The sequence below is a fragment of the Dreissena polymorpha genome, chromosome 5 (assembly GCF_020536995.1).
Source record: "Dreissena polymorpha isolate Duluth1 chromosome 5, UMN_Dpol_1.0, whole genome shotgun sequence".
NCBI lineage: Eukaryota > Metazoa > Mollusca > Bivalvia > Myida > Dreissenidae > Dreissena > Dreissena polymorpha.
The window spans coordinates 106755457-106781239 of NC_068359.1; the positions used below are offsets into that span (position 1 = coordinate 106755457).

A 25783-nucleotide genomic window follows, 5' to 3' on the forward strand; every position below is an offset into this window, starting at 1 on the left:
CGTGTTCGTATTCATAAATTTAATATAACATTTAAGTTGACGCGTTTATACGGCATATGTTTGCTTTATAAATAAACTTAATACAATATTGAATTAGATGTGGATATACAGCATATTTTTATTTCTAACAAAAATTTCTAAAACAGGAAAAGCTCAGTTTGAAGTTCTAACATGACTAGATCTATACAATTTTACAATTTTTATATGCTAAAAAAAGCACAACATAAAACAATAACATTTCAAGTTATTTATCTTTAAAAAAAAAACGTTTTTATTCATATTTAATTAATGTTTTTAAAGGTTAGCTGTCTAACGCTTTTTTTAATGCTACCTTCATTTACCGCGTCGAGTTAATTTTGGCGGGTTGATGCGTCGTATAAACTTTCATTCCTAACTCCACTCGCCTCATAGAGTTTTCGCTCCAAACAGTTTCAATTTAAGAAAATAATTGTAAGAACTAAAATGATGACGGTCATACAAATGTAGTCTGTAATATATTACTAATATTGAAACTAAATGTATGCGTGCTTACTTACTCAACTCGTACGACTCTAATAAATCCGATTTAGCCGAAATTGTCTTGAAACGAAGATTACGTGTGTGGTACTGGTTTCCTGCTTTATATGCGCCGCAAGTCTTGAAATGATTGGCCACTGAAACCATCGTTGTCGCATGTTACAACAAGAAAATCAACTTCCTGTGTTAAGCAAACAAAACAAAATAGGTAAAGTTTCCAATAATTTGTTGAATTTAGATGGCTTGCATATGTTTACGGAACAAACTTTTATAATAAGTTTGTAACGTGGTTATTTTTTTGCATAATTCACTTGAAATCTATGTCGAATATAAGTCTAACAACTAAATAAGAATAATAAACTTTTGAATTTTTTAACTTAAATACTATACAATAGCCTGAATAGGCTGTAATTATATGGCGGGGTGCTGGAGGTTTCGGTAAATGACAAGTTCGGTAAATTGATTTATATAGTAAAAGCCGTGGAGGTTTCGGTAAATTGATTTTATAGAAGAGGTATACCTACAACGAGGTGTTAATGACACCTATTAGCGGCTTACAATAACATTAGGGGCATTTATTTGCAAACTGTGGATTAATTTTGAGTTGAGTAATTAATGCTATGCCTAAGGTAAAGAATTAAGGGAAATGAATGAGCTACCTCTGAAAAACGAATTCTGTTATGAAATTTTTGGTTAATTTTACGATTTAAATAACGCAATACTGTTTTTTTTAATTGGTGCTTTTATTAAAATAACATAATAGTAACATAATAGTAATAAGAAGTAATGATTTATGGCGGAATCAATGTAAGCTCTTCAATTAAGTTTAATGCTATTTTTAAAAGTTTCTTGTAAAATATGATTGAATAAAAATGATTTCATGTTGAATTTTATATTTATTTATATGTTTTATTATTTCTTTCTGGTTGAGAAAAACACAAGAAAAAACAATATATAAAATTAATACGTGTACGTAATTAATAAAAAGTAATAAATGAGTTAAGCGAAGAGATACACATAATTGAAAACTGATAAAAATGACATCTAACACAACGCCAGCAGAATTAATACACCGTGTAATAGCAAGCTGCTGTGATGATCATTATCTTATCAACTAAATACACAGGCACCTGGCTACTGTACTGGAACTATGGGTTTTACGGCCAAAATAACTGATATCATTTTTTGCCTAAACAAATCGGTTCAATAAAAAAAAAATAACTGATTTACTTTGTAATCCGTTTTATTTGCCATATATTATAAATAAGCAACAAGTAAAACATGGATACAATATATATATTTAAATATTTCATGTCATTTAAAAAAATGAGGGAGTAATCACATATTAATAACATACATTTTTGACACACTACAATATTAATACGACACATTATTATCATTCAGATTTTCCGCATGCTGATTTAATTTAATTACATTTCTAATACAAATGAGATACATGTACGACACTGTTCAATTTAATGTTACATTTCAACCATATCAGTCGTTCATCGTTCAAGACTCGTCGTCGTCGAGCATGTGGTGGACCGCTGTGGATGGTCCCAGGGCATTGATGTGGCTGATGATCCTCAGAAGTTCAGTGGTTGTCAGCTTCTCCTCTTCGTAGTCATCCCATGCTTGATGTAGTCTGCCGTGTATCGTAACATACTTCTTCCGTCTGATCTTCGTGAGAAGGTGCTGGCTCACCAGCCATATATGTAGATCAACTGTCTCAGATTCCTCTCTGAGAAGGTTGGCCAACTTGTAAAGACCAAGGTTGGCTGAACACGCTCGTGCGTTGATGCGTCTATGCCATCCTGTAATTATAATAAAAACATATGTTTGTACTTAATAACATGATTATGTCATTTTTTATCAGTTTTTAATAACAGTCGTATGAAACAAATGCTTACTACCGATTTTGTATACTATGAAAGTATAATATTAATATACGAATAATATCCAATGTGAAACTGTGAATTGTTTCTTACTTATAAATTAATAATGCTAATTGTATTATAGTTACCTTCCAAGTCGTTGTTCGTGCGTTTTTATCAACTAATTGTTTAAAAACACATATAAAATACAAAACGATCATGACCTAAAGATAAACTTTTGATATATAATTTACCTCCATCGATTAGAATATTAATAGGTTGCAAGCCTGGATAATTAATAATAACACTTTGCAAACATCTCTAATTTGATAAAATCAAGTCCGTACATTTAAACAGATAATTTAATTAGTGCCAAACAACTCAATTAATGTACATCACAATTAATCCACAGTTTGCAAATAAATGCCCCTAATGTTATTGTAAGCCGATAATATGTGTCATTAACACCTCGTTATAGGTATACCTCCTATATAAAATCAATTTACCGAAACCTCCACGGCTTTTACTATATAAATCAATTTACCGAACTTGTCATTTACCGAAACCTCCATAACCCATATGGCGTGGTGTTTATTTGATTTCTTGTTTAATGCTTAAATGTCTTCATTTAGCTGCAGCAGGGGAATGCTTCCTGTATGAAAATGTGTGATGCCCTCAATACATTATTTTTTCATTATTGTGGGAATGGTGGCAGTGATTTATGGACATTTCCGAATCCCGGTCGTTTCGCCCTAAATCCTGTTCCCCCCGAGTCGTTTCGCCCTGATTCCCCATTGCCCTGGGTCGTTTCGCCCTAAATGCCGGGTCGTTTCGCCCTTGTTTTTATACGGATTTATCTTTAGCTTGTTACAACTAGAGTATTAATTTTTTTAATACAGTATTTTGTTATCTTTATAATGTTTCTTTTGTCTTTGCTTCAGGTATATCGCAGGGCAACAGATAAGGTTCATTTTATGATTATGATTAGTGTATTGTAACATTTAGTGCGGCCGTAATATTTTAGTTAGTTCATATAAAAACCGTTTTGGGCCGGTGTCAATATAAAAAAGTGACTTCCGCCAAAATAAGTTCGGGAAAATGTTCTCTGTCAAACGAGGACGGGTAAGGACACTTTCATTAACGGCGTGCGCGCCCAAAAAACTAATTGTAACAAAAAGCTTGCAGTGAAAATAATTGACCCAAAATCTTATCTGTTGCAATGCTAGAGACGCTTTGAAATAAAACAAACTAACAAGTTATTTATATTGCATATATTTTGATAGCTTCAAAGTGATAACATACTTTACGGAATACACATGTCTCAACAAAACATTCAATACAGTGTCCCTAGCACACATACACAAACAGTTGACATACACAGTTGACATACATTTTATTTTACATAACAGAAAACAAATGAGCGCATCACACCAAAATACAGACTTCATTTTATATTTATTAATACACATGTCTAAATACAACACACACTACAGTGTCGTAGCACACACACACACACAATAAGTTGACAACAGAAAACAACTGTTCACAGTACACCAAACTACAGACTTCATTCTGTGATAACATCATCCACAACCTCCGGGGTCGTTATGTTGTCGGACGGTCCGTACATTCTGGAGACGGCCTTTAAGAAATGGGATGTGGTTACTTCGTTTTCCATGTACTTGTCCCAGAGTGATTGGATCTTCTCCTCCAACTTCGAGTATTTGGTCGCGACATCTCGGTCCAGGTAGTCTGCAGCTACTGTGATAGCGACAATCTTGGCCTCTGTCATCAAGGTGGGTACAAGGACGTAGATGGGACAGCCACCATATCTCACCGTAGTATTCAGCTTGTGGTGCCACCCTGAAATATTTAACAAATTATAATGTATAATAATTCATGATTTGATATTTTTATACATGCACATTAACATCAATTATATTTAATTATATTCATAAGTAATCTTGTGCAACAGTAAGAACATCGCATTTCCGTGTTTATGATAAGTCAATTTCACTAAGTGAGTCTTGCGTAGGCTCCGTATTTCCAGTTTCTTCCAAAGGCTCTGGATCGATGGTCTGACGATGGCACGGTCTGCATATAAAATGCAGTTCGAGCTGTGATTTACGGGCCTGGTGATACTCCCTGTATGATATACCTAAACAGAAGACCCTGATATACACTATCAGAGTGCGTATGCGCGAAGGGTATGGCAGTTTTTCTTGAGAGCAAATTTTTTTATATTTTGTTTTAAAATATCCGCGATCATCAATTGTTATGTGTGACAAATTTGAGTTATCGTTGGAGTTAAACATTATTACAACATAGTGATTTGTGTCCGTTACCAAATTTATTTGTGCTAACCATTTGAAATCAGTTTTTGTGAATAGCCTCGTGTGTCCGAATAACTGTGCGTGTCCGAGACCATAATGCCGCCCAAGAAATCTAATTGTAATAACTGTGAGGACTGCAAGAAGGAGGTTTGCTCAGATGATAAGGCATTGGTGGGTTGTGTTTGTGAAAAGTGGCACCATATTAATTGTCAACATGTTCCCATGGATGATTATAAATTTCTAACCAAATCGGACAATAGCATCCAGTGGTATTGCAAACGTTGTAGAGGAGCTTCTCAAAAGCTACTCAAAATGCTCACTTTAGTGTCAAAAAGGCAGGATCAACTAGAGGAAGAGGTCAAAAAAGTATACTGTGGATTAAAAGACGTTAATGGGAAGTTGTCAAATCAGGCGTCCGAGATAAGTATGTAATGAAGGATGTGGCGGAAATGAAGCTCAAGCTACCGGAAGTGATCAGCGAAAAGGTTAGTGAGGTATTTTTAGACAAGAGGGAAGAGGAGTTGAGAGCTAACAACATGATATTCTTTAATCTTAAAGAAGCGGAGAATGGAAGTTCAAAGGAAAGGGACATTGAATTACTATGGGTAGCATTGGAATAGATTTGGATCCATCACAATTAGAGAACGTAACAAGATTAGGTCGTCTCTTCCCAAATAGTACGAAAATACGCCCCATAAGGCTATCCATTGAGAGTCGCATCAAGAGGGGAGAAATACTAAGGAATGCGTATAAGCTAAAGGACATAGGTAGACTTTCAAAGGTCGGAATAGGGAGAGACCTCACTCAGAAGCAGAGAGAAAACAATATTATACTGAAGAAAACACTAGAGGCTACGAAAAAAGACTTTCCAGGGAAAATATGGGCTATCCGGCGGGATAAGATCGTTGAACTTCAACCCAGACAAGCAATTAACTTGCCAGCTGGTGCAACAGGGACTACTCTCCCCGCCCCTCAAGGGTCCAGGGACGGTTATTAAATGGTTTGGTTCACAGTGATTGTAATATAAAATATGTTAACAGTTAAACATGTTCAAATCACAGTTAATCGCGTTCAAAATGTTCAAAATATTGTTAATCATGTTCAAAATGTTCAGTTATTAAGTCGTTCAAATGGAAGTGTGGATTATGCAGGGTGTTCAAATAATTTGTTAACCAGGTTTTCCGAAGGAAAAAACTGGTTATTAGATTGGCGAATGTGGGCGGGCTGGCTGGCGGGCGGGCGGAACAAGCTAGTCCGGGCCATAACTATGTCGTTCATTGTCATATTTTAAAATCATTTGGCACATTTGTTCACCATCATTGGACGGTGTGTCGCGCGAAATAATTACGTCGATATCTCCAAGGTCAAGGTCACACTTTGAGTTCAAAGGTCAAAATTGGCAATAAATGAGCTTGTCTGGGCCATAACTATGTCATTCATTGTGAGATTTTACAATTATTTGGCACATTTGTTCACCATCATGGGACGGTGTGTCGCACGAAAGAATCACGTCAATATCTCCAATGTCAAGGTCACCACAACTTAAAATAGATTTATTTTGAAACAAACTTACAAAGGGGGTTAATTTTTTTTGTTCATTTCAAAAGTTCAGTTTGAGTTGTCTCCTTTAATCAGATTTTTTTTCACAATTAAAACCTGGTTTTGTGACAATTTTGTCCCTTGTTAAAGGGTTCATCTGAAGATACAGATACATTTTGAAATTGTGCTTTACAAAAGTTGATTCGTTATCGAATAAAGTTGCAGAACTTGAGGCATTTTTAGACATGTTACATCCAGATATATTTGGAATTTGTGAGGTTTTTTAAGTCAGCTAATGAAAAACTGAGTATAAATGATCTGAAGTTTACAGACTATGATGTCTTAAGTCCTACTTCCAATGGGAACAGAGGTGTATTGTTTTTAATAAGAAAATATTTGAAAGCTACTAATGTGACTACGTTTGATGATCAGGATTTAATGAGAGTGTCTGGTGTGAAATATCAATTCATTACTGGAACAGTTTGGAAGAATCAACAATAGCTGCCACAAGTGTTTATCAATTTAAATCGTTGCTAAATTCTGAGAAATGGAACATTAAGTTTAACCCGTCTGTAAATGAAGTTAGATTAATAATTAATTTTACTAAGCGCACTCTAGAGAAGTTTTAATAAAATTAGTACATATCAGAGAAAGATTCTAAAGAAGAGACCATTTATCAGAGGGGCCACTACAGCATAGCTAAATTACGGCCCAACAGTCCAGGTATCCAGGTATACTCGTAATGATGGGGCAAATTATGTAAAAGCCTAACGCTTATTACAGTAAATATCATTAACTGCAGACAAAAATGTGAACACCTTTACGCTTTCAATGCAAGGAAATGTTCAGCATGGAATTACATGTTATATCGGAATATATGTCATTTTATTTATACATAATTAGTCTATTCTATTTCCCTGATTACATTATATACGGCAGACATTAACAGAAATATTCATTTAAATATTGAAAGGGAAAATAATGACATGTGGACAGCAACGACAACATGCAGAATACATGTATAATAAAATATATAAGCATCTCATACCTGTATCACATGTCCGATGTTGCCATCTGTCACATAAATCGCATGTGATGGCATGTTGGCGAGGTGTCACTATCTGATCACACGAAATACACAATTTGTCTGCCATAAGAACGTGTCGAAATATAAAATCACGAATGACGATGCCATAGCCAAGTTGCTTTTTATATACACTATATCGGCTAATATCTTGGAATCAAAAGATGCAAACTGGCTTAAAGTTTATAAAAACAATATAACGCCTTTATAATGTCTCCTTTTGATGTTTTTGTGCTAGTAATTAGTCAATCATCTGATCACACGTCTTCCGATCTAAGTGTGTTTGATAATTGTTAAATTGGTCCCGAAATTATTTTAATTGGCAAATCAAAGCATCATACCACTGCCAAACTAATTAATCGTAATACTTTACGTTTGTAACACAATGAATCATAATGTTTCCGTTAATTAATTGCAATTAAAATCAAACAGATAATTGAGCAAACATCAAATTTGTAATAATTAAATAATCTTAATTTCCCATATATGATAAACAAGTACTAAATTAAAATTGCAATTAATAATCAAATTTGTATTAAAAATCTGAATTTTCCATATATGTTTAACAAATACTATTCGAAGCGAAAGAATCATTTACAAAAGCCTAATATTACATAAGAATTAAATAAGGGCGAAACAACACATTTGTAAGGGCGAAACGACCCGAGGCGAAACGACCCGGGCGAAACGACTCGGGGTGACAGAGGGCGAACGGAATTAAGGGCGAAACGACCTGAGACCGACATTTCCTATCACTTCCATTTCTGATATTTGTGCTGAAAAGGGGTTGTCATTTCCTCCCATTATTCCCTGATATCCAGCGTTTCCTGATATGGATAATTTTGTTTACATAAAGTACTCTGCTCTCCTAATGACGTCATGCATGCATTATTAGTTTTTTATTATATATAAATATTTATATATAAATATATATTATTATATTTGTTGCAATTTAACACTGTTGTAATTCAGAGTATTTTTTATTCAAATTCTGTGACGGTATTTTGCCCCATTCCCAATGGAACAAGCAGTGTTTTTCACAGGACATTATAGCTTTATTCTTGAAGAGTTATAACGAGCTTTATTCTTGAAGAGTTATAACGCACCAAATAAAGTCATGGATAACAAGATTTATGTAACTGATTAACACTTTTTTTCACACATTGATACTCATAATACCGACTCTATCAATTCCCCAATGCATCCATATCAACCGGACTCAAGTACTGCAAACTTACTTCTTTTCCCATCTCTTATTAAATTGCCAGATTATCCTGTATATTCCATTGTTAAAAGCAAATTCTGGAAAATATTGAGTATGCTCAAGAATTCTTACAGATGGAGGAGGTCCACAAGGACTTATTGCTGGTCCAGCGTGTCAACCTTGTGGAGAACATGAACATGCGGGGCGGCCTTCTGTCCCAGCTAATGGCCAGGAAGGTCATTGACCCACGCATGTATAGAGAGATCAAGGTTTGTATACCCTAATCTAGTACAACAGTGTTTTTTTTCTTCACATTTTTGGTATGGAGAAGGTGCCCTTTGGATTGGAAAAATGGCAAAGTTTTGACAATATATTGGGTAATGTGTCACTGTGTGTTGTTTATTTTGCTAACAAATCCTATACAATTAAGAATATGCAGTGAAATCATTTATTTTCATCAGCCCAAAATTTCATCATTAAAAAACCCCAATTATTTTGTCAGCACTTAAATTCGCTGTTTACTGGTTTTTAAACAAATAATTTTTAAGTAATATTGCGTTGGTCATTTTCAGATTCGTTTTTAATACTTGTCCGCTATAAATCATGTTTGTGATAAATTGTGATGGGGAGTGGTGTGTAACTTTGGAGTCACTTGCAGGAGGTGGGCCCTGTTTATCACATGCCAATGAAAAAGTCTGTTGTTAACATGTGATATTAACTGGCCCTCATTAATCATCATCATCATTTATTGGCGAATCGGCATATTTGCCTTTGGCCATTCACAATCTATTTGAATTTAATTATGGCCAAGACATACAACAATACAACATTCGATCGTACAATACAATAATCACAATTGATGACCATTAGCAACAAATGCTTTTACAAGGTAAACAATGAGAGTTTCCTTTTGTTATTTGTGGGTAATATGCATTTAAATATTGTCTGCTAAAATGCAATAGAAAATGTAGCAGGCAAAGGCAGGCAAAGAGAATTTAAATAAGTAATCTGGACGATTTAGATGCAATAGTTATTAGAAATTAACGTTTATTTTCATAAAGTTCATAAAGTTCCCAGGAAGCACAGTTTAATGTAATCCCCATTGTGTCTTAGTATTAATAATTGATTTTGAAACAGAACTTTTTTTAAACATTGGACATGATAATTATTCATTAGAAAATGGAAATCCCCCTTCACCGAATCCCCATAATGTCGCTTTTTTCCTAAAAGCGAGGAGTGAGGGCTTTACCTATTCAACGAGGAGTTGATAAACAAATGTATTATTTTGATTTCAGAATGGCCGCACACTAGACCAGCAAGCAGAGGAGTTGTTGGACATTCTGCCCCAGTGTGGGTCCAAAGCCTTTAGTCTATTTTGCCAGGCTCTTATAGCCGACAAACAGTCTGAGGTCGTGTCCCTGTACCTCACCCCAGAGTCTGAGCTGAGTCCTGAGAATGCTGGCTCCCAGCAGAATGATAAAGGGGCTGCAACCCCTGTACAGGAGACAGTTAATAGCAAAAGCACTGGCATGTGTAATCTATCTGGGCCAAGCTCAAGTGAAAGTTCCTCAGATCGCGAGGCTTTGCCAGTAACTGTTCATGAAGATTATACACAGGAATCATACCGGAGGAATTTGGAGCCGGGAGAACTGGTTTATGTTGACGCTAACCGTAGAGAACAGTTTAGTGGTAGAAGTGGTGTTGATAGTGAACATGAGGCTAGGTTTATTTATAAAAATAGTCTTCTTGATCCGTCTGGTGTGTCAAGGTCCATTACGACCGTTCTGATGGGACAATCTGGGTACCAGTATGTAAAAGAGCCATATGGGCTTAGTGTTAACAGACCCAAGTTAAGTCAAGGCTCGTTTATATCGCCAAGTAAATTACAGCTTTATAACGAAAAGGAATGCTTTGAAAGACAGCATGGTGCATTTGTAGTGAAAGATTCCATACCCAAAAGACCAGATCTCTGTCAGATGTCTTCCAAAGATTATGAACTCCTTGCTCAGCCACAATATGTGTTCAGTAATGTAAATAGTGCTTCCCAGAAATCCAGTTTTCTTAACGCGCACTCAGACTCAAATAGTGATAACATATCAATCCAAGCACAAACAGATCTTTTATCGACTCAAATGAAGCCTTTTCTGGTGCGAGAATTCTTAGAATCTCCAACAAGGTACATAGAGACAAAGGAAAATCTCCACAATGGCCAGCGGGAAATGGTAACATTGCATCGACATGTGGAGAGAGTGCTTCCAGTTTCAAGTTGTCTGGATCTACAACAGGAGGAGTTACCAGAACAAGGGGCCAGCAGGGAAATGCCCAGGCTGTTGAGGAATGACAGTGTTGGTGGGTGTTCAGACATATTTGAAAAAAGAACATTAATGTTTCTTCCATAAGTTTAAACAGGTGAACTAATTGCAGATGTTTAAGTAATTTTAGGCTATTTTGCATACTAATGCATAGAGGAACTTGTAAGGTGCTTGTCTATCAGTGTTTTAGACAGAAGTATTTTGAGTTGCTTATAATTTGTTACACTTAAAAATATTGAGGCTCTGTTATGTACTTGTGTTGGTCAAATTTCTACAATATTATTAGTTATGAATCATGTTCACATAATATGTAAATAAAATGTACTCATATTTGAATAAAACTACTTTAAATGATTATATTATATGAATAAAATGCATGTGTATATTTTCATTTCAGATACTATGAATAAAAGACCACTCCCAGACTGTGGGGAACCTGACAGTAAGGACATTTTAAATTACTTCAGTTTATAATGATGGTAATATATTTATTTCAAATGTAATGTAATTGAAGGCAAGTTAAAAGAAATCATAAAGCATCGATTTAGGATTTGCAGGTTGTATGTTGTAAAGTTGAATAGGCTTATTTATCAAACCATCATCTTATGCAGGTATTATTTAGTTTAAAACAAAAGCCAAAATACAAAATCTGCTTATTTCTAATTTCAGATAAACGTTTTTGTGAAGATGTTGACAGTGTGCCTAGAGCTGTAGTATTAAGTCAAAACAACAGACTTAAAGTCATTGATAACCAAGAGCCAATCAGTATCATATCGGAAACCAAGCGAATGACATCTCAACCAAAGGTGTACGTAGAAAGTGACTCAAAACAGGACGGGGCTGCATTGCTAGGGGTGATGGATGACCCAGAAATTGACCTCACTGATGGACCGATTACGGTTCACGTTGAATTAAGCTCGAGGCAATTCTATCTTCATAACTACAAGAAGGTATGTGTGATAAGTTACCTTATTGAAGGTAATGTGTGTAAGAAGCTGTACAAAAAATAAGCAAAATATTATGGTGCTGCACACTTAATTAAACTTATATTGGTAATATTAGATAATTTCTTATGCATGCTATTCAAAATGGACAAACAAAAATATGTCAGAAAATAAAAAACATGAGAATAATATCTAGTATGTTTAGATGTACATTTTGTAGTTTGTTGACCAGAAAAAGTTTGTCTAAGCAAGCTCAATTACAATGTATTTAAAGTCTTACTTGAGAGCAAGAACATTTTTAAAGCTGAAATATGATTATAAGACTGGTTTAAACTTTAACAACTTACAATTTTTAGACTTTTGATAGTTTTGATAAATTTGATAACTTCAGATCATTGAATAAAAACTCTGGATGGAGCTAGATTTTTTAAACCCCATAAATCTGTGGGTACAAACAAGGCTGCGCAATTTCAAAGCCCTGCAATCACATACCATATCTACTATTACTGTATTATCTAAATAAAATAACCAATAGTACATGAAAAGGATCAGCGTTGTTTGTACCGACATATGAGATGGGTTTCCAAAGCTGTGTATTACGTGTGATCTGTTGATATATGCAGGCCTATCAGATGGCCAGGATCCCTCGTGGTAAGGCCCTTGTTCTCAATGTGAACAGGGTGGTGGGGAAGACTGATCGTCGAGGGACAGACATCGACCGGGACAACCTGCACAATCTCCTGTGTCAGCTGCACTTTGATGTCACTGTCTACAATGACGAAGATGGCCTGACTGCACTGGTAATATAGAAAACTGAAAATAGTTGTCCACTCTCTAACTCTAGTAGTTGTCCGCTGTCTAACTCTAGTATTTGTCCACTCTCTATCTCTAGTAATTGTCCTCTCTAACTAGTAGTTGTCCACCCTTTAACTCTAGTAGTTGCACACCCTCTAACAAGTTGTTTTCCCTTCTCTAACTCTAGTAGTTGTCCACTAACTAACTCAAGAAGTTGTCCACTCTTTAACTCAAGTAGTTGTCCACTCGCTAACACTAGTCGTTGTCCACTCCCTAACTTCAGTTGTTGTCCACTCTCTTACTTTAGTAGCTGTCCACTCTCTAACTCTAGTAGCTGTCCACTCTCTAACTCTAGTAGTTGTCCACTCTCTAACTTTAAGATGTTGTCCACTCTCTAACTCTAGTAGCTGTCCACTCTCTAACTAGTAGTTGTCCACGCTCTAACTCGAGTAGTTGTCCACTCTCTAACTTTAGTAGTTGTCCTCGCTCTATCTCTAGTAGTTGTCCACTGTTTATCTCAAGTAGTTTTCCACTTTTTAACCCTAGTAGTTGTCAACTCTAACTCTAGTAGTTGTCCACTCTCTATCTCTAGCAGTTCTCCTATCTCTTACTCTAGTAGTTGTCCACTCTTACTTTCTCCTATCTCTAACTCTAGTAGTTGTCCACTCTAACTTTAGTTGTTGTCCACTTTCTATCTCTAGTAGTTGTCCACTATATAACTCTATTAGTTGTCCACTGTCTAACTCTAGTAGTTGTCCACTTTTTAACTCTAGTGTTTTGTTTCCACACACTGGATCACTGTAACCTTGATAAAGGGACAAGTTTTCACTCTTGTTTATCATTGGGAATATGCTCCAATTGTTACAATGTATCTGAACAATACCTCCTTCATCTCATGATTAATTATTGGTATCATTACACTAAATTGATATTATAAATCAGTATGAAACAAACTTTTGAACCTTTTTGGAAAAAACGTTCCGAGCTATCATTTGTTTTTTTTTTTCTATGAAAATATCTCAAATGTTGTAAATAAATATGATAAAAGCTACATTGTAGTTTTCCTTCTTGAAATGGTCTGATCTTCATTCCCTTCAGAAAGGTAGAAAAAGGCCTGAACCGTAACACATGGAAATTAAATCCATCCACCCCCTTTAAAACTTATTATTAGGTATTAAGTATTGATATCATCACAATGATGAATACATTGTAAATGAGGAAAAAGACAACTTACAAATCGAGCCTCATTCCATGAAAACTAGGCTAAATTCATGTTTGAAAAGTTTCGTCCCAGATTAGCCAGTGAAGTCAGCAAAGACAGGCTAATCAATTTCACTTGTATGGAATTTTTTGTTTAAAGGAACTTCTCTTCTGAGGAAATATCAAGTTTAAGCAAAAAGTGTTGTACCTGTACGGACTGTGGACTGCCAATCTGGGACAGTACTTTGGTTTACTAAAATGCATAAAGTCCAATTTTACCTGAACCAGGCTGAATTGCAATGTGTTGTTTCTATAAGAGATAGTCTTACCATTTGCAATGTATTGTTCCTGTAGGAGATAGTCAAGAAGCTACAGGACTTCTCACAGCACGCTGGTCACCGCACGTCAGACTGCACCGTTGTGTGCATACTCAGTCACGGAGAGGAGGGGTACATCTTTGGCGCAGATGGCAAGAAGTTTGAGCTGGACGCAGTCTTCTCGCTGTTTGACAATACGTGCTGTCCGGACCTTAGAGGCAAACCCAAGATGTTCATTGTGCAGGCTTGCAGGGGAGGTGTGTGGGGCTTCTTTATGTGTAAAATTATTTTGTCTTCCTCCTCATTATGGTTCGAAACGTATGAGCTGCATTCTGAGATAACTGTGGCTAATGCATGTGTGTTAAAGGTTAAAAAAGCCAACACTTTCTGTCTACACTGGATTTTCATATAGACAGCGTTCAAATGATTAATTCCATCCTAGTGAAAGTTTCATCCCTGATTAGCCTGTGTGGACTGCACAAAAGTGTCTGGGGTGACATTTCATGCACATGCATTAATCCCCTTTTCCAAAAGACTCGTATTGCTAAGATGCTGTTTGATTGGTGTTTAACTATTTGGTTGGTAAGTCCATTTTTATGTCCCCCACTATAGTAGTGGGGGACATATTGTTTTTGCCCTGTCTGTTGGTTGGTCTGTTGGTTGGTTGGTTGGTTTGCGCAAACTTTAACATTTGCAATAACTTTTGCAATATTGAAGATAGCAACTTGATATTTGGCATGCATATGTATCTCATGGAGCTGCACATTTTGAGTGGTGAAAGGTCAAGGTCATCCTTCAAGGTCAAAGGTCAAATATATGGGTCAAAATCGGTCATTTAATGTACACTTTTGCAGTATTTCAATATTCAAGATAGCAACTTGATATTTGGCATGCATGTGTATCTCTTGGAGCTACACATTTTGAGTGGTGAAAGGTCAAGGTCAAGGTCATCCTTCAATGTCATGATGTCAAATATATGTGGCCAAAATCGCTCATTTTATGAGTACTTTTGCAATATTGAAGATAGCAACTTGATATTTGGCATGCATGTGTATCTCATAGAGCTGCACATTTTGAGTGGTGAAAGGTCAAGGTCAAGGTCATCCTTCAAGGTCAGAGGTCAAATATATGTGGCCCAAATCGCTTATTTTATGAATACTTTTGCAATATTAAAGATAGCAACTTGATATTTGGCATGCATGTGCATCTCATGGAGCTGCACATTTTGAGTGGTGAAAGGTCAAGGTCAAGGTCATCCTTCAAGGTCAAATATATGGGTCAAAATTGCTCATGTAATGTCACTTCTGTAATATATGAAGCTAGCAATTTTATATTTGAAATGCATGTGTATCTCATGGAGGTGCACATTTTGAGTGGTGAAGGGTCAAGGTCAAGGTCATCCTTCAAGGTCAAACATCATATAGGGGTCAAGGTCATCCTTCAAGGTCAAACATCATATAGGGGGACATTGTGTTTCACAAACACATCTTGTTTGTGTACCGACTCAAAGTAGGAATAGCATGTTTGAAAAAAATGAATTGTGATAAATTAAAATACTTATTTGTTGATATTTTCTACTTCTGTAGCACTCTTATGTGGTCCAGTACTACGCTGCTGAACATTACTGTGTTTTACTATCACACTTTTATACGACTTATGCCTGTTACTGTAATTTTATACAATGTACTTGCAAACCTGGTGGAGCAGTTCAGTTCTATGCAGCCCAACAGAATTGTTGTTAGTGTTTACCAAGCAGGGCATAATTATTGTCCATTTTGGGAGCCTAAATTGAGCTCTATTCCCTCCAGCAAATATTTAACAAATCCATAAAAAATCCCCTAAAAAAAAGAGCATCCTCATTGGAGTGGGAATGCAGTTATGCCCTTCCAGGGATATAAACTACACTATGGCCAATGTTGCCATGTGTTTTTAATGTTTTTTTAAAGAGAACTTTTCAGAACATAATTGTTTTTGGACCCCTGCTAATGTCCCTGCCTCTGTTACATTTTATAATGAAATATTACTTTTAATTGCCCACCTCAAAATCAATTGATAGTGATGTCAAGCCTAGAATTTTTAGCTCGACTATTATATATGAAATATATATAGTGGAGCTATCCTACTCACCCCGGTGTCGGCGTTTCAGTTAGCGTTAGTGTTAGCGTTAGCGTGCAAAGTGTTAAAGTTTTCCTTTTACCCCAATTATTTTCATTGTCCCTTGACATTTTGCTTTCATATTTTGCATACTTGTTTACCAACATGACCCCAACCTATAAACAAGAGCAGACAACTCTATCAAGCATTTTTTCATAATTATGGCCCCTTTTCCACTTAGAATATGCAGCAAATGTTAAAGTTTTGGTATGACCCCATTTATTTTCATTGCCCCTTGACATATTGCTTTCATATTTTGCATACTTGTTACCCAACATCAGCCCAACCTATAAACAAGAGCAGACAACTCTATCAAGCATTTTGTCATAATTATTGCCCCTTTTATACTTAGAATATGCATATTATTGATAAATCTATGTTAAAGTTTGCGTACTACCCCAAATATTTCCTATATCCTTTGACATATTGCTTTTATATGTTGCATACTTGTTTACCAACATGACCCCATCCTATAAACAAGAGCAGACCACTGTATCAAGCAATTTGACATAATAATGGCCCCTTTAACACTAAGATAATTGAACATTTTGCTTAAATTGCCATAACTTCTTTATTTATGATCACATTTTATTATTACTTTGACAAAACAACACTTACCTGAATACCACAATGGATTCCATCCAAACAATACCCCACGCCCCTACCCAGAATCCTCCCTCCCCCCCCCCTCCACGAACCCCCCCCCCTTTTTTTTTTTTTTTTTTTAAACATCATCTAATAAATTACCAAACCCCACATTATACCCCCCTCTCACCCCCCCTACCCCCCTACCCCCCCAATTTTTTTTTTAAACATCATCTAATAAATTACCACATCCCAAATTATACCCCCCTCTCACCACCCCTACCCCCGCCCCCCAAAATTTTTTTTTTCCTTTTTTTATTTTTGAAAGATCGTCTAATAAATTATTGAATATGAACAATTTCCCCATGATGGCTTACGTTATACTGTCAAGCACTTGAATTGTCGAGCGCGCTGTCCTCTGACAGCTCTTGTTTTATGTACTTGTTCAACTGTAACATATTTAATGCAATATGGCTTGGTGAATGTGTCATCTTTCATACAATAGTTGTGCGACTCTTGATTGCCTACTTCTGGAGCGCTGGGCGGTGTTGTCCATATTCATAAGGTGCGTAAAGTGTCATCCCAGATTAGCCTGAGGCTCAATTATGTGACTTTCAGTGTTTCCACAAGGAGGCTGAAATATGTGACTAATAATTGCTCTTCAGGAGCTCTGGACCGGGGTGTGCAGTACTACCCTGATGAACATGACGGCTCTGACCCTCGCGTACGACAGGTGCCCTCCATGTCTGACATGCTCATCTGCTACCCTACACAGGAAGGTAGGTGCCCTCCATGTCTGACATGCTCATCTGCTACCCTACACAGGAAGGTAGGTGCCGTCCATGTCTGACATGCTCATCTGCTACCCTACACAGGAAGGTAGGTGCCGTCCATGTCTGACATGCTCATCTGCTACCCTACACAGGAAGGTAGGTGCCGTCCATGTCTGACATGCTCATCTGCTACCCTACACAGGAAGGTAGCCCTCCATGTCTGACATGCTCATCTGCTACCCTACACAGGAAGGTAGGTGCCCTCCATGTCTGACATGCTCATCTGCTACCCTACACAGGAAGGTAGGTGCCCTCCATGTCTGACATGCTCATCTGCTACCCTACACAGGAAGGTAGGTGCCCTCCATGTCTGACATGCTCATCTGCTACCCTACACAGGAAGGTAGGTGCCCTCCATGTCTGACATGCTCATCTGCTACCCTACACAGGAAGGTAGGTGCCCTCCATGTCTGACATGCTCATCTGCTACCCTACACAGGAAGGTAGGTGCCCTCCATGTCTGACATGCTCATCTGCTACCCTACACAGGAAGGTAGGTGCCCTCCATGTCTGACATGCTCATCTGCTACCCTACACAGGAAGGTAGGTGCGGTGCCGTCCATGTCTGACATGCTCATCTGCTACCCTACACAGGAAGGTAGGTGCCCTCCATGTCTGACATGCTCATCTGCTACCCTACACAGGAAGGTAGGTGCCCTCCATGTCTGACATGCTCATATGCTACCCTACACAGGAAGGTTGGGGATATGATAACTTTTTTGGAACACTAATGTTATTACATCAAAAACAAAATAATCAGGTCATTTAAAAAATGATACATGTTGTACTGTATAAATTCTGAAATCATGAATAAGTTGTTTTGCGAAACAGTGAAAAACTATTACCTTATAAACCACAAGTAAGCTAAAAACAATTTTTTTTACCTATGAAAGCTTACACTAATATTTCTCCCTCTGAAAGCTTATAGTAATAATTCTCCCATTGAAACCTTAAATAGGACAATATTTCTCTCACTGAAATCATATAATTAGCAAAAAATATTACTCCCACTTAAACCTTATAACAATACAATATCTCCCACGAAAACCTTATAAAGAAAACCTTTAAGCAATATTTATTCTGCTGAAACCTTATGACAATATTTATCCCATTAATTATACAAGTTCTCCCTGCGCAGGCTACTACGCGTGGAGGAATCGAGACCGAGGCAGCTGGTATGTGGAGGCCCTTGTTCAGGTGTTCATGAAGTACGCCCACTGTGAGGACGTCTGCACCATGCTCAACAGGGTACGCCGTCCATGAGTTGGTGTCATAAGTTTCCTTGGAACTAGGCTAAACAAAATAATATTTCTCCCATTTCCATGCTCAATAGGGATGCAGTCCATGTTTTGATGTCATGAGATAAGCCCAGTTTTCCCAGATGAAGGCTCAAACAAATAATATTTTTCCAATTACATGCCCAACAGGGTACGCCATGCCCAACAGGGTACGCTATGCCCAACAGGGTACGCCATGCCCAACAGGGTATGCAGTCCATGGTACATGCCCAACAGGGTACGCAATCCATGGTACATGCCCAACAGGGTACGCAGTCCATGGTACATGCCCAACAGGGTACGCAGTCCATGGTACATGCCCAACAGGGTATGCAGTCCATGGTACATGCCCAACAGGGTACGCAGTCCATGGTACATGCCCAACAGGGTATGCAGTCCATAGTACATGCCCAACAGGGTATGCAGTCCATGGTACATGCCCAACAAGGTACGCAGTCCATGGTACATGCCCAACAGGGTACGCAGTCCATGGTACATGCCCAACAGGGTATGCAGTCCATGGTACATGCCCAACAGGGTATGCAGTCCATGGTACATGCCCAACAGGGTATGCAGTCCATGGTACATGCCCAACAGGGTATGCAGTCCATGGTACATGCCCAATAGGGATGCAGTCCATGGTACATGCCCGACAGGGTATGCAGTCCATGGTACATGCCCAACAGGGTATGCAGTCCATGGTTCATGCTCAATAGGGATGCAGTCCATGGTACATGCCCAACAGGGTATGCAGTCCATGGTTACATGCGCAACAGGGTATGCAGTCCATGGTGCATGCCCAACAGGGTATGCAGTCCATGGTTACATGACCAACAGGGTATGCAGTCCATGGTACATGCCCAATAGGGATGCAGTCCATGGTTGGAGCGTTGTTCTGGGAAACAATTGGGTTTCCTGCATGTGCGTTAAGTGTCGTCCCATATTAGCCTGTGCAGTTCGGACTGGCTTATCAGGGATGACACTCTCCATTGTTATTAAATTTTTCATGTAAAGGAGGTCTCTTATATAGGAAAATCCAGTGTAGGCAGATCAGTGTTGCCCCTGATTAGCCTGTGCTGAATGCATAAGCTGGTCTTGGATGATTCTGTACACACATGCATTAAGTCCAGTTTTTCCAGAATCTGGCTATTTTGTTTTGATAAGTTTAGTTTCAAGATAATAAAATAGCTTTATTATTAATAGACCTTGGGCTGATGTAGACACTCTTGAGTCCTTTTCCTGGGAAGAACCAATTCTAATTGTCATTGGAAAGATCTTGCGAAAAACTATTAATACATTTAATCAAAATGTGAATCCTGTTGTTAAAAGTGTGACAAACAAGAAATAAGATTGCAGTCAACCATTAGAGGCACATAAGAAGCGTCTCCTAAAGTTATTCAAAATCTTACTCTTAAATGAAACCTTTCAAGTTTTAATTACTGAAACAAACATTGATGAGTTAACTGTGAATCTATTTACTAGAAATCAAACATTTTAATCACCTTCATTGGTTTCAGTAACAACTCAGCCAAATATGAAATCTTCATTTACAATGTTTGCAGGTTCAATAAATACTCAATCATAAGTTATCCAGATTTCTCCTTAAATTATGTAGGAGAAAATATAATTGCAAATTTAAAATCTGTTTATTTTTTCTAAACTCGTGTTGGAACTTTGTTTAGCATAGAGGAATATTTACTTTGTTAAGCACTTAATGGATTTCAATTTTGTTCAATATGGATGGATTTGTACTTTCTACCTCACGGACTCATTTCATATAACTTGTAGAGGAGGATACTTGCACTACAGAAGGAAGAAAGCTTAATAGACACTCAGTATGCTCTATACAATACATGTAGTTTTTGTTGGTCTGAAGTAACATGGCAAGACTTTGGCTTGCTTTGTGGAACTTCTAGTAACCATGACTACATCTGTGTATGTACAGGTAGACCAGCTAGTAACCATGACTATGTATGTGTATGTACAGTTGAACTAGCTAGTAACCATGACTACATATCTGTATGTACAGGTGAACCTGCTGGTCTCCAAGAAGGTTTCCCACTGTCCCAACGCTGACATGGACCAGATGAGTCAGATGTCTGAGTACAAGAGCACCCTGCGTATGCCACACTTCTTCTTCTTTCCTGGCATCGGAACACGCCCATAATCAGCACACAGAGTTATTGCTCACAGTTACCACCTTAAGTTACTGTTAACCGGGTAATAATTAGAAGAACAATTTAGATACTTATAGAAATTCATGTATACAAGCCATTTGTTCTTATGCAGATTTGAGCTGGGAAAAATCACGTGTTTTTTTTACTAAAAATCAGAAATTTGGGATTAATGTATATATTTTGAGATTATGAATTTGGCAAAATTTACCAAGCAAACAATGGGAAACAAAATGGTTTCCTGGCAACAGCATATTAGTCATGGGGACTGATATAGACACCAATGATGTTGCATTTTAGAAACAGCATAGTTGCCAACAACAGTTCAATACACAAACTTATATGGCTTTGTATTTACATGATTATATTTCCTAAAGAAGAAGTGGATATATATATATTGCTTTGTTAACTCAGTCAGTCAGTTTGATGATGACTGCCATTCGGGCTTTCCAAGCGCAACAGTTTTTAGCTGCACTTCACAGTTTTTACTAATATCTCAGCCAAGTTTGATAATCATGAAATTAGTGTAAGTGAATATTAAGTTACATCCCTTTGGTTATTGCAATAGCCTTTGATAGCATAGTGCCACAAATGCGTGTAGGCACGAAAACTGATGAATTCATCATAACAATATTTTGATTTATTCATGCATAAAGGTAAGCTTTGTGATAACGTTTGTTTGCTATTCTTGGCTATCATTACAATCTCTTCATATTTCAAATGGTAGTTGTGCATTTCCATGAACCTCATAACCCTTTCCCCATCAGAAGCAAAGTGAATATGGCTTTTTAAACCAGCATAAAACCAGAAAAGCCTGCGAGTATCTCGCAGTCTGTTTAGGTTTTATGCTGTTTGCTGCTCATCATTATCTTAGGCTTGTAAATAAGACCTTAAAAACTTGAATCTAGTAAGAAAAGTCCCATTAAATTTAATTTTCTGATGGACTACAAATGCGTCAACATGCGTATCTAAGTGGTAAAGGGATAAGTATATAATATTTAAATTTGTCTTGGGTAACTAAATTATAAGAAAAATCAAGAAATAAAAGAAAAGAAATAACTGTTGAGAATGAAAAGCTAGGCATGGATGGAAATTAGAAATGGCTCACTAGCCATTAGAATTGAGGAGGACCACAATGTTCTTTTTACAAAACTCACATGCTTGCTGTAAAAAAAGATTTAAAAGAACAAGGGTTGGTAACCATTGCCAAATTATTGCCTTCTTTCCTATTTTTCAAAGAACAAGGGTGGGAAATCATTGTCATATTGTTAGTTTCGTTCTCATTTTTTTAAAGAACAAAGTTGTGTAACAATGGCCAAATTGTTTGTTTATTTCCAGTTTGGAAAGAACAAGGTTGGGAAACTGGCTAAGTTGTTTGTTTATTTCCTGTTTGGAAAGAAAAAGGTTGGGAAACTGGCTAAATTGTAAGTTACTTTCCTGTTTAGAAAAAAAGAGGTTAGAAAACCATGGAAAAATGGTTAGTTTCTTTCTGGTTTCGAAAGAACGAGGTTGAGAAACCGAGGCAAAATTTTTAGTATCTTTCCGGTTAGGAAAGAACAAAGTTGGGAAACCATGTCAATTTGTTAGTTACTTTTCCTGACAGAGCTTTTGTTATGTTGCTAATGATGTGCTACATATGCAATGTCTGTGTCTTCCATATAGAGTTAGATAAGAAATGTGTACTACAGTGTTCGTGATTTAAGTGACTTTACTGACAATTTAAAATGACCATGTATTGTGTTCAATGTTACATGTGCTAGTTGAAGCATATTATTTATTTACCTTGTTTTTAGTGTGGCCCGGTCATATTGTTATTGGATGATGAAGATTGTTTTTGTTAGCTTCTTTTGAATATTGTTTTTATATTTATCAAAATATTACATGAACACACTTGTAATTACACATATTCTTTGTACTATTTATACACAAATATCTTTAAAATTAATCAAAAATTTAATTCATATGTTTGAATCTGTTATATGTTAATTATTGATATCTCCACTTTGTTTATGTATGAAAAATTGAAAGAAAAGTGTATTTGGCAAAAAGATGCACATTTGTTAAACACATTTTTCTTTCTGCAATGTTGTTTCAGATGGTTTGTAGAGCGAGGTTGGGTAGTTAGGACATCTTAACAATTTTTATATGATAGTTAGGTTTTATACTTCCACTTTTCAGTGTGTACTTTAATGTTATGTTCATTGTTTTATTCACTATCAGATAAGTCTTTTTATGACGATCACTATAATTTTATTTCATCGAAACAATTAAAAAAATAAAGTGTTTATAAGTGGCGGTTTCTGAACATGCACTGCTGAACATGATCAATGGCTTGTTCCAGAAATTTGATATTTGTACAAGAAATATCATGGTTACAGTAAAAAAACAATCTTGATTCTTAAAATAATTAATTACATTTTAATTGTAATAATTGCTAATTCATTTTGTATTTCTTCTTAATTTTAGATTAGCAATAAAGGTATTCATGTTTCGGTCTGAACTTGGTCACGTTAGGGGAGAAATGGTGTGGCGGCTCGGTAAGCTCAGTCGGGAGAGCACTCGCCCTGTAAGGGAGGTGTCCCTGGTGCGAGTCCCGGACTGGCTGCACAATTTATCACCCTGTGACATTTGGCACCCAATGGGGGACCGTTACGTTACCTGGTCCTATGAAGGCCCATAATTAATAATATATCACCCAGAATCCCTGTATTGGAGGACGAATACATATTCAAGTGGGGGTGTATATCACGGCCTGAACTTGATATAACAAAAAATAAAAGTATGCTTGATGACATGAAACCATGGACATTTTTAAATAACTTGGCAGAATTGTATCAACTTCATAAAAAATAATAAAATCACTATTTTGTTAATTTCTTTGAGACATTTTTATGATGATTGAAAAATAAAATTTTAATGATTTAAAAAAAAAGAAATTGTTATGTAATTTAAAAAATGTAATTATATAATCATGAGGTAATGATCATGATACCTACTTGTGTGAATGCATGTGTTTAATTTGCTAGGACATATACAAAAATGCTTAGTAATACACTCAGCCTCGCTCTACAATAAGTTTCATTATAGAAATGAGCCATATTATTGAGAGCAAATTGTAAATATCGAAGTTAATAAAAATTAATTCCCTAAGTTGTAAATATTTAATTTTGAATAAAAATTGATTCTCCAAGTTGTAAATATTAAAATTTAATAAACATTCATTCCAACTGTACAACAAGTATATGGTAAAAAATAATCACGTATATACCATGATACATTTTTCACTTCATTTTCAGTTTTTTAATATTTAAGGCAGATTCATTGTTAACCAGTGTAACATTTTATTCACTCCTTGCATAACTTACCATTCAATGTTATCATATGTAATTCTCCATAAGTCGATTTGTTTGTAGTTTACATCGAGAGATACTTTTAGATATCCGTCCCTTGCTGTTTGTGTTCATGTCTTTTGTTTTTATACTTTAAGAAAAAACAACAACATAATGTGTATTATTTTTTTATGCATATTACACTTGTCATACATGCCATAATTTTTCAGACCAATTCCGGGACATTGAGTTTTATTGTCCGGGACTTTTGCCGATTTTCCGGGACATGTATAAAATGTAGCGATATTTATAGACATATGCATTTTTAATGTAGCGATATTTATAGACATATGCATTTTTGGTACGTGTTTTTTTGTTTCGCATCGTTAATTGCAACAGTTCGAAAGCCTATCCGAAATACACTTGATCTATTAACGTCAAATTAAACATAACTACTTCCGTTACTAGATACAAGCCACGTGTTTTCAGTGTAAGCGTTCTAAACATAGATGGTGACGTCACTGCGTTATTGTTATTAAGACCGGTGTGTAACGCGTAGTTGTTGATACGCTTTTATTCATTTATAACATTTATATTATAAAAAATACAACAATACAGTACCGTTAGATCGTCAACTCAAATCAATTCACAATACAACTTCTTTGTCGGTTAAACGTGCGAACATAAACTGCTTTTAATTTTTTACTCCGCGATGTTGGACTTCAGATGTGTGAACAACTATCCTTTGCCCTTACGCAGCGGGAAATAATGACGTAGTAGATTAAAGTCAATTAACAACCACATTAAACAATGCCGCCTTTTCGGTTTGACCGCGAACGTGAGACAATCGATATGATAACAGGACCCCTGTTAATTGATCGATTTTGACACGTAGCGTAGTCTGCCTATTCGGGTAGACATTGTCATGGAGACTCTGCAGATATACACAGATTCGAGGTGCAGTTAAGCCTAAGATAAGGTACATGTATATATGGATTTTGTAAATTCCGGGACATTTGACAGATTTCCGGGACAGCGGGACTAGTTCTTCATTTCCGGGACTGTCCCGGACAATCCGGGACGTATGGCATGTATGACACTTGTATTGCTGAGTGTATTGTTTTGAACAAATGTATGATACAATGATCACAGAAAAATCCTTCCATTTGTGTTTGATTTGTAAGTTTTTATTCTGTTTGTGTTATTACATCTTTTAAACATTGAATCATTTTCTCATATACCATCAGTCAATGCTATATAATCAATGCTAGATCACACAAACGTACACCGAAGGCAGATAGTGTGTTCTTGCT

At 36.5% G+C, this 25783-nt stretch overlaps 1 protein-coding gene across 3 annotated transcripts; it reads left to right on the forward strand.

The window, feature by feature from the left end:
* Positions 1–650: 650 nt before the first annotated feature.
* On the forward strand, positions 651–25512 carry LOC127880891 (uncharacterized). Of its 3 annotated transcripts, none has more exons than XM_052428366.1 (10): positions 651–724; positions 8685–8819; positions 9846–10899; positions 11260–11304; positions 11532–11812; positions 12430–12606; positions 14156–14375; positions 17523–17636; positions 18829–18938; positions 20997–25512. In XM_052428366.1, the coding sequence occupies exons 2-10, from the start codon at positions 8685–8687 to the stop codon at positions 21132–21134; spliced, it is 2274 nt and encodes a 757-aa protein (XP_052284326.1). In that variant the 5' UTR covers positions 651–724; the 3' UTR covers positions 21135–25512. The 3 variants fall into 3 exon arrangements, 2 of the variants coding, with proteins under 2 accessions (XP_052284326.1, XP_052284327.1); XR_008049803.1 differs by lacking the exon at positions 651–724 and having other exon boundaries at positions 20997–21187; positions 22480–25512; XM_052428367.1 differs by lacking the exon at positions 651–724 and having other exon boundaries at positions 17523–17686; positions 20997–21141.
* Positions 25513–25783: the final 271 nt, after the last annotated feature.

Bases quoted from the DNA above. Each gene is read 5' to 3' on its own strand.
- LOC127880891 (XM_052428366.1), top strand. From the start codon at position 8,685: ATGGAGGAGGTCCACAAGGACTTATTGCTGGTCCAGCGTGTCAACCTT. The intron at 14,376-17,522 runs GTGTGTGGGGCT...ATTGCTCTTCAG, and splicing joins TGTGCAGGCTTGCAGGGGAG to GAGCTCTGGACCGGGGTGTG. The intron at 17,637-18,828 runs GTAGGTGCCCTC...CTCCCTGCGCAG, and splicing joins CTGCTACCCTACACAGGAAG to GCTACTACGCGTGGAGGAAT.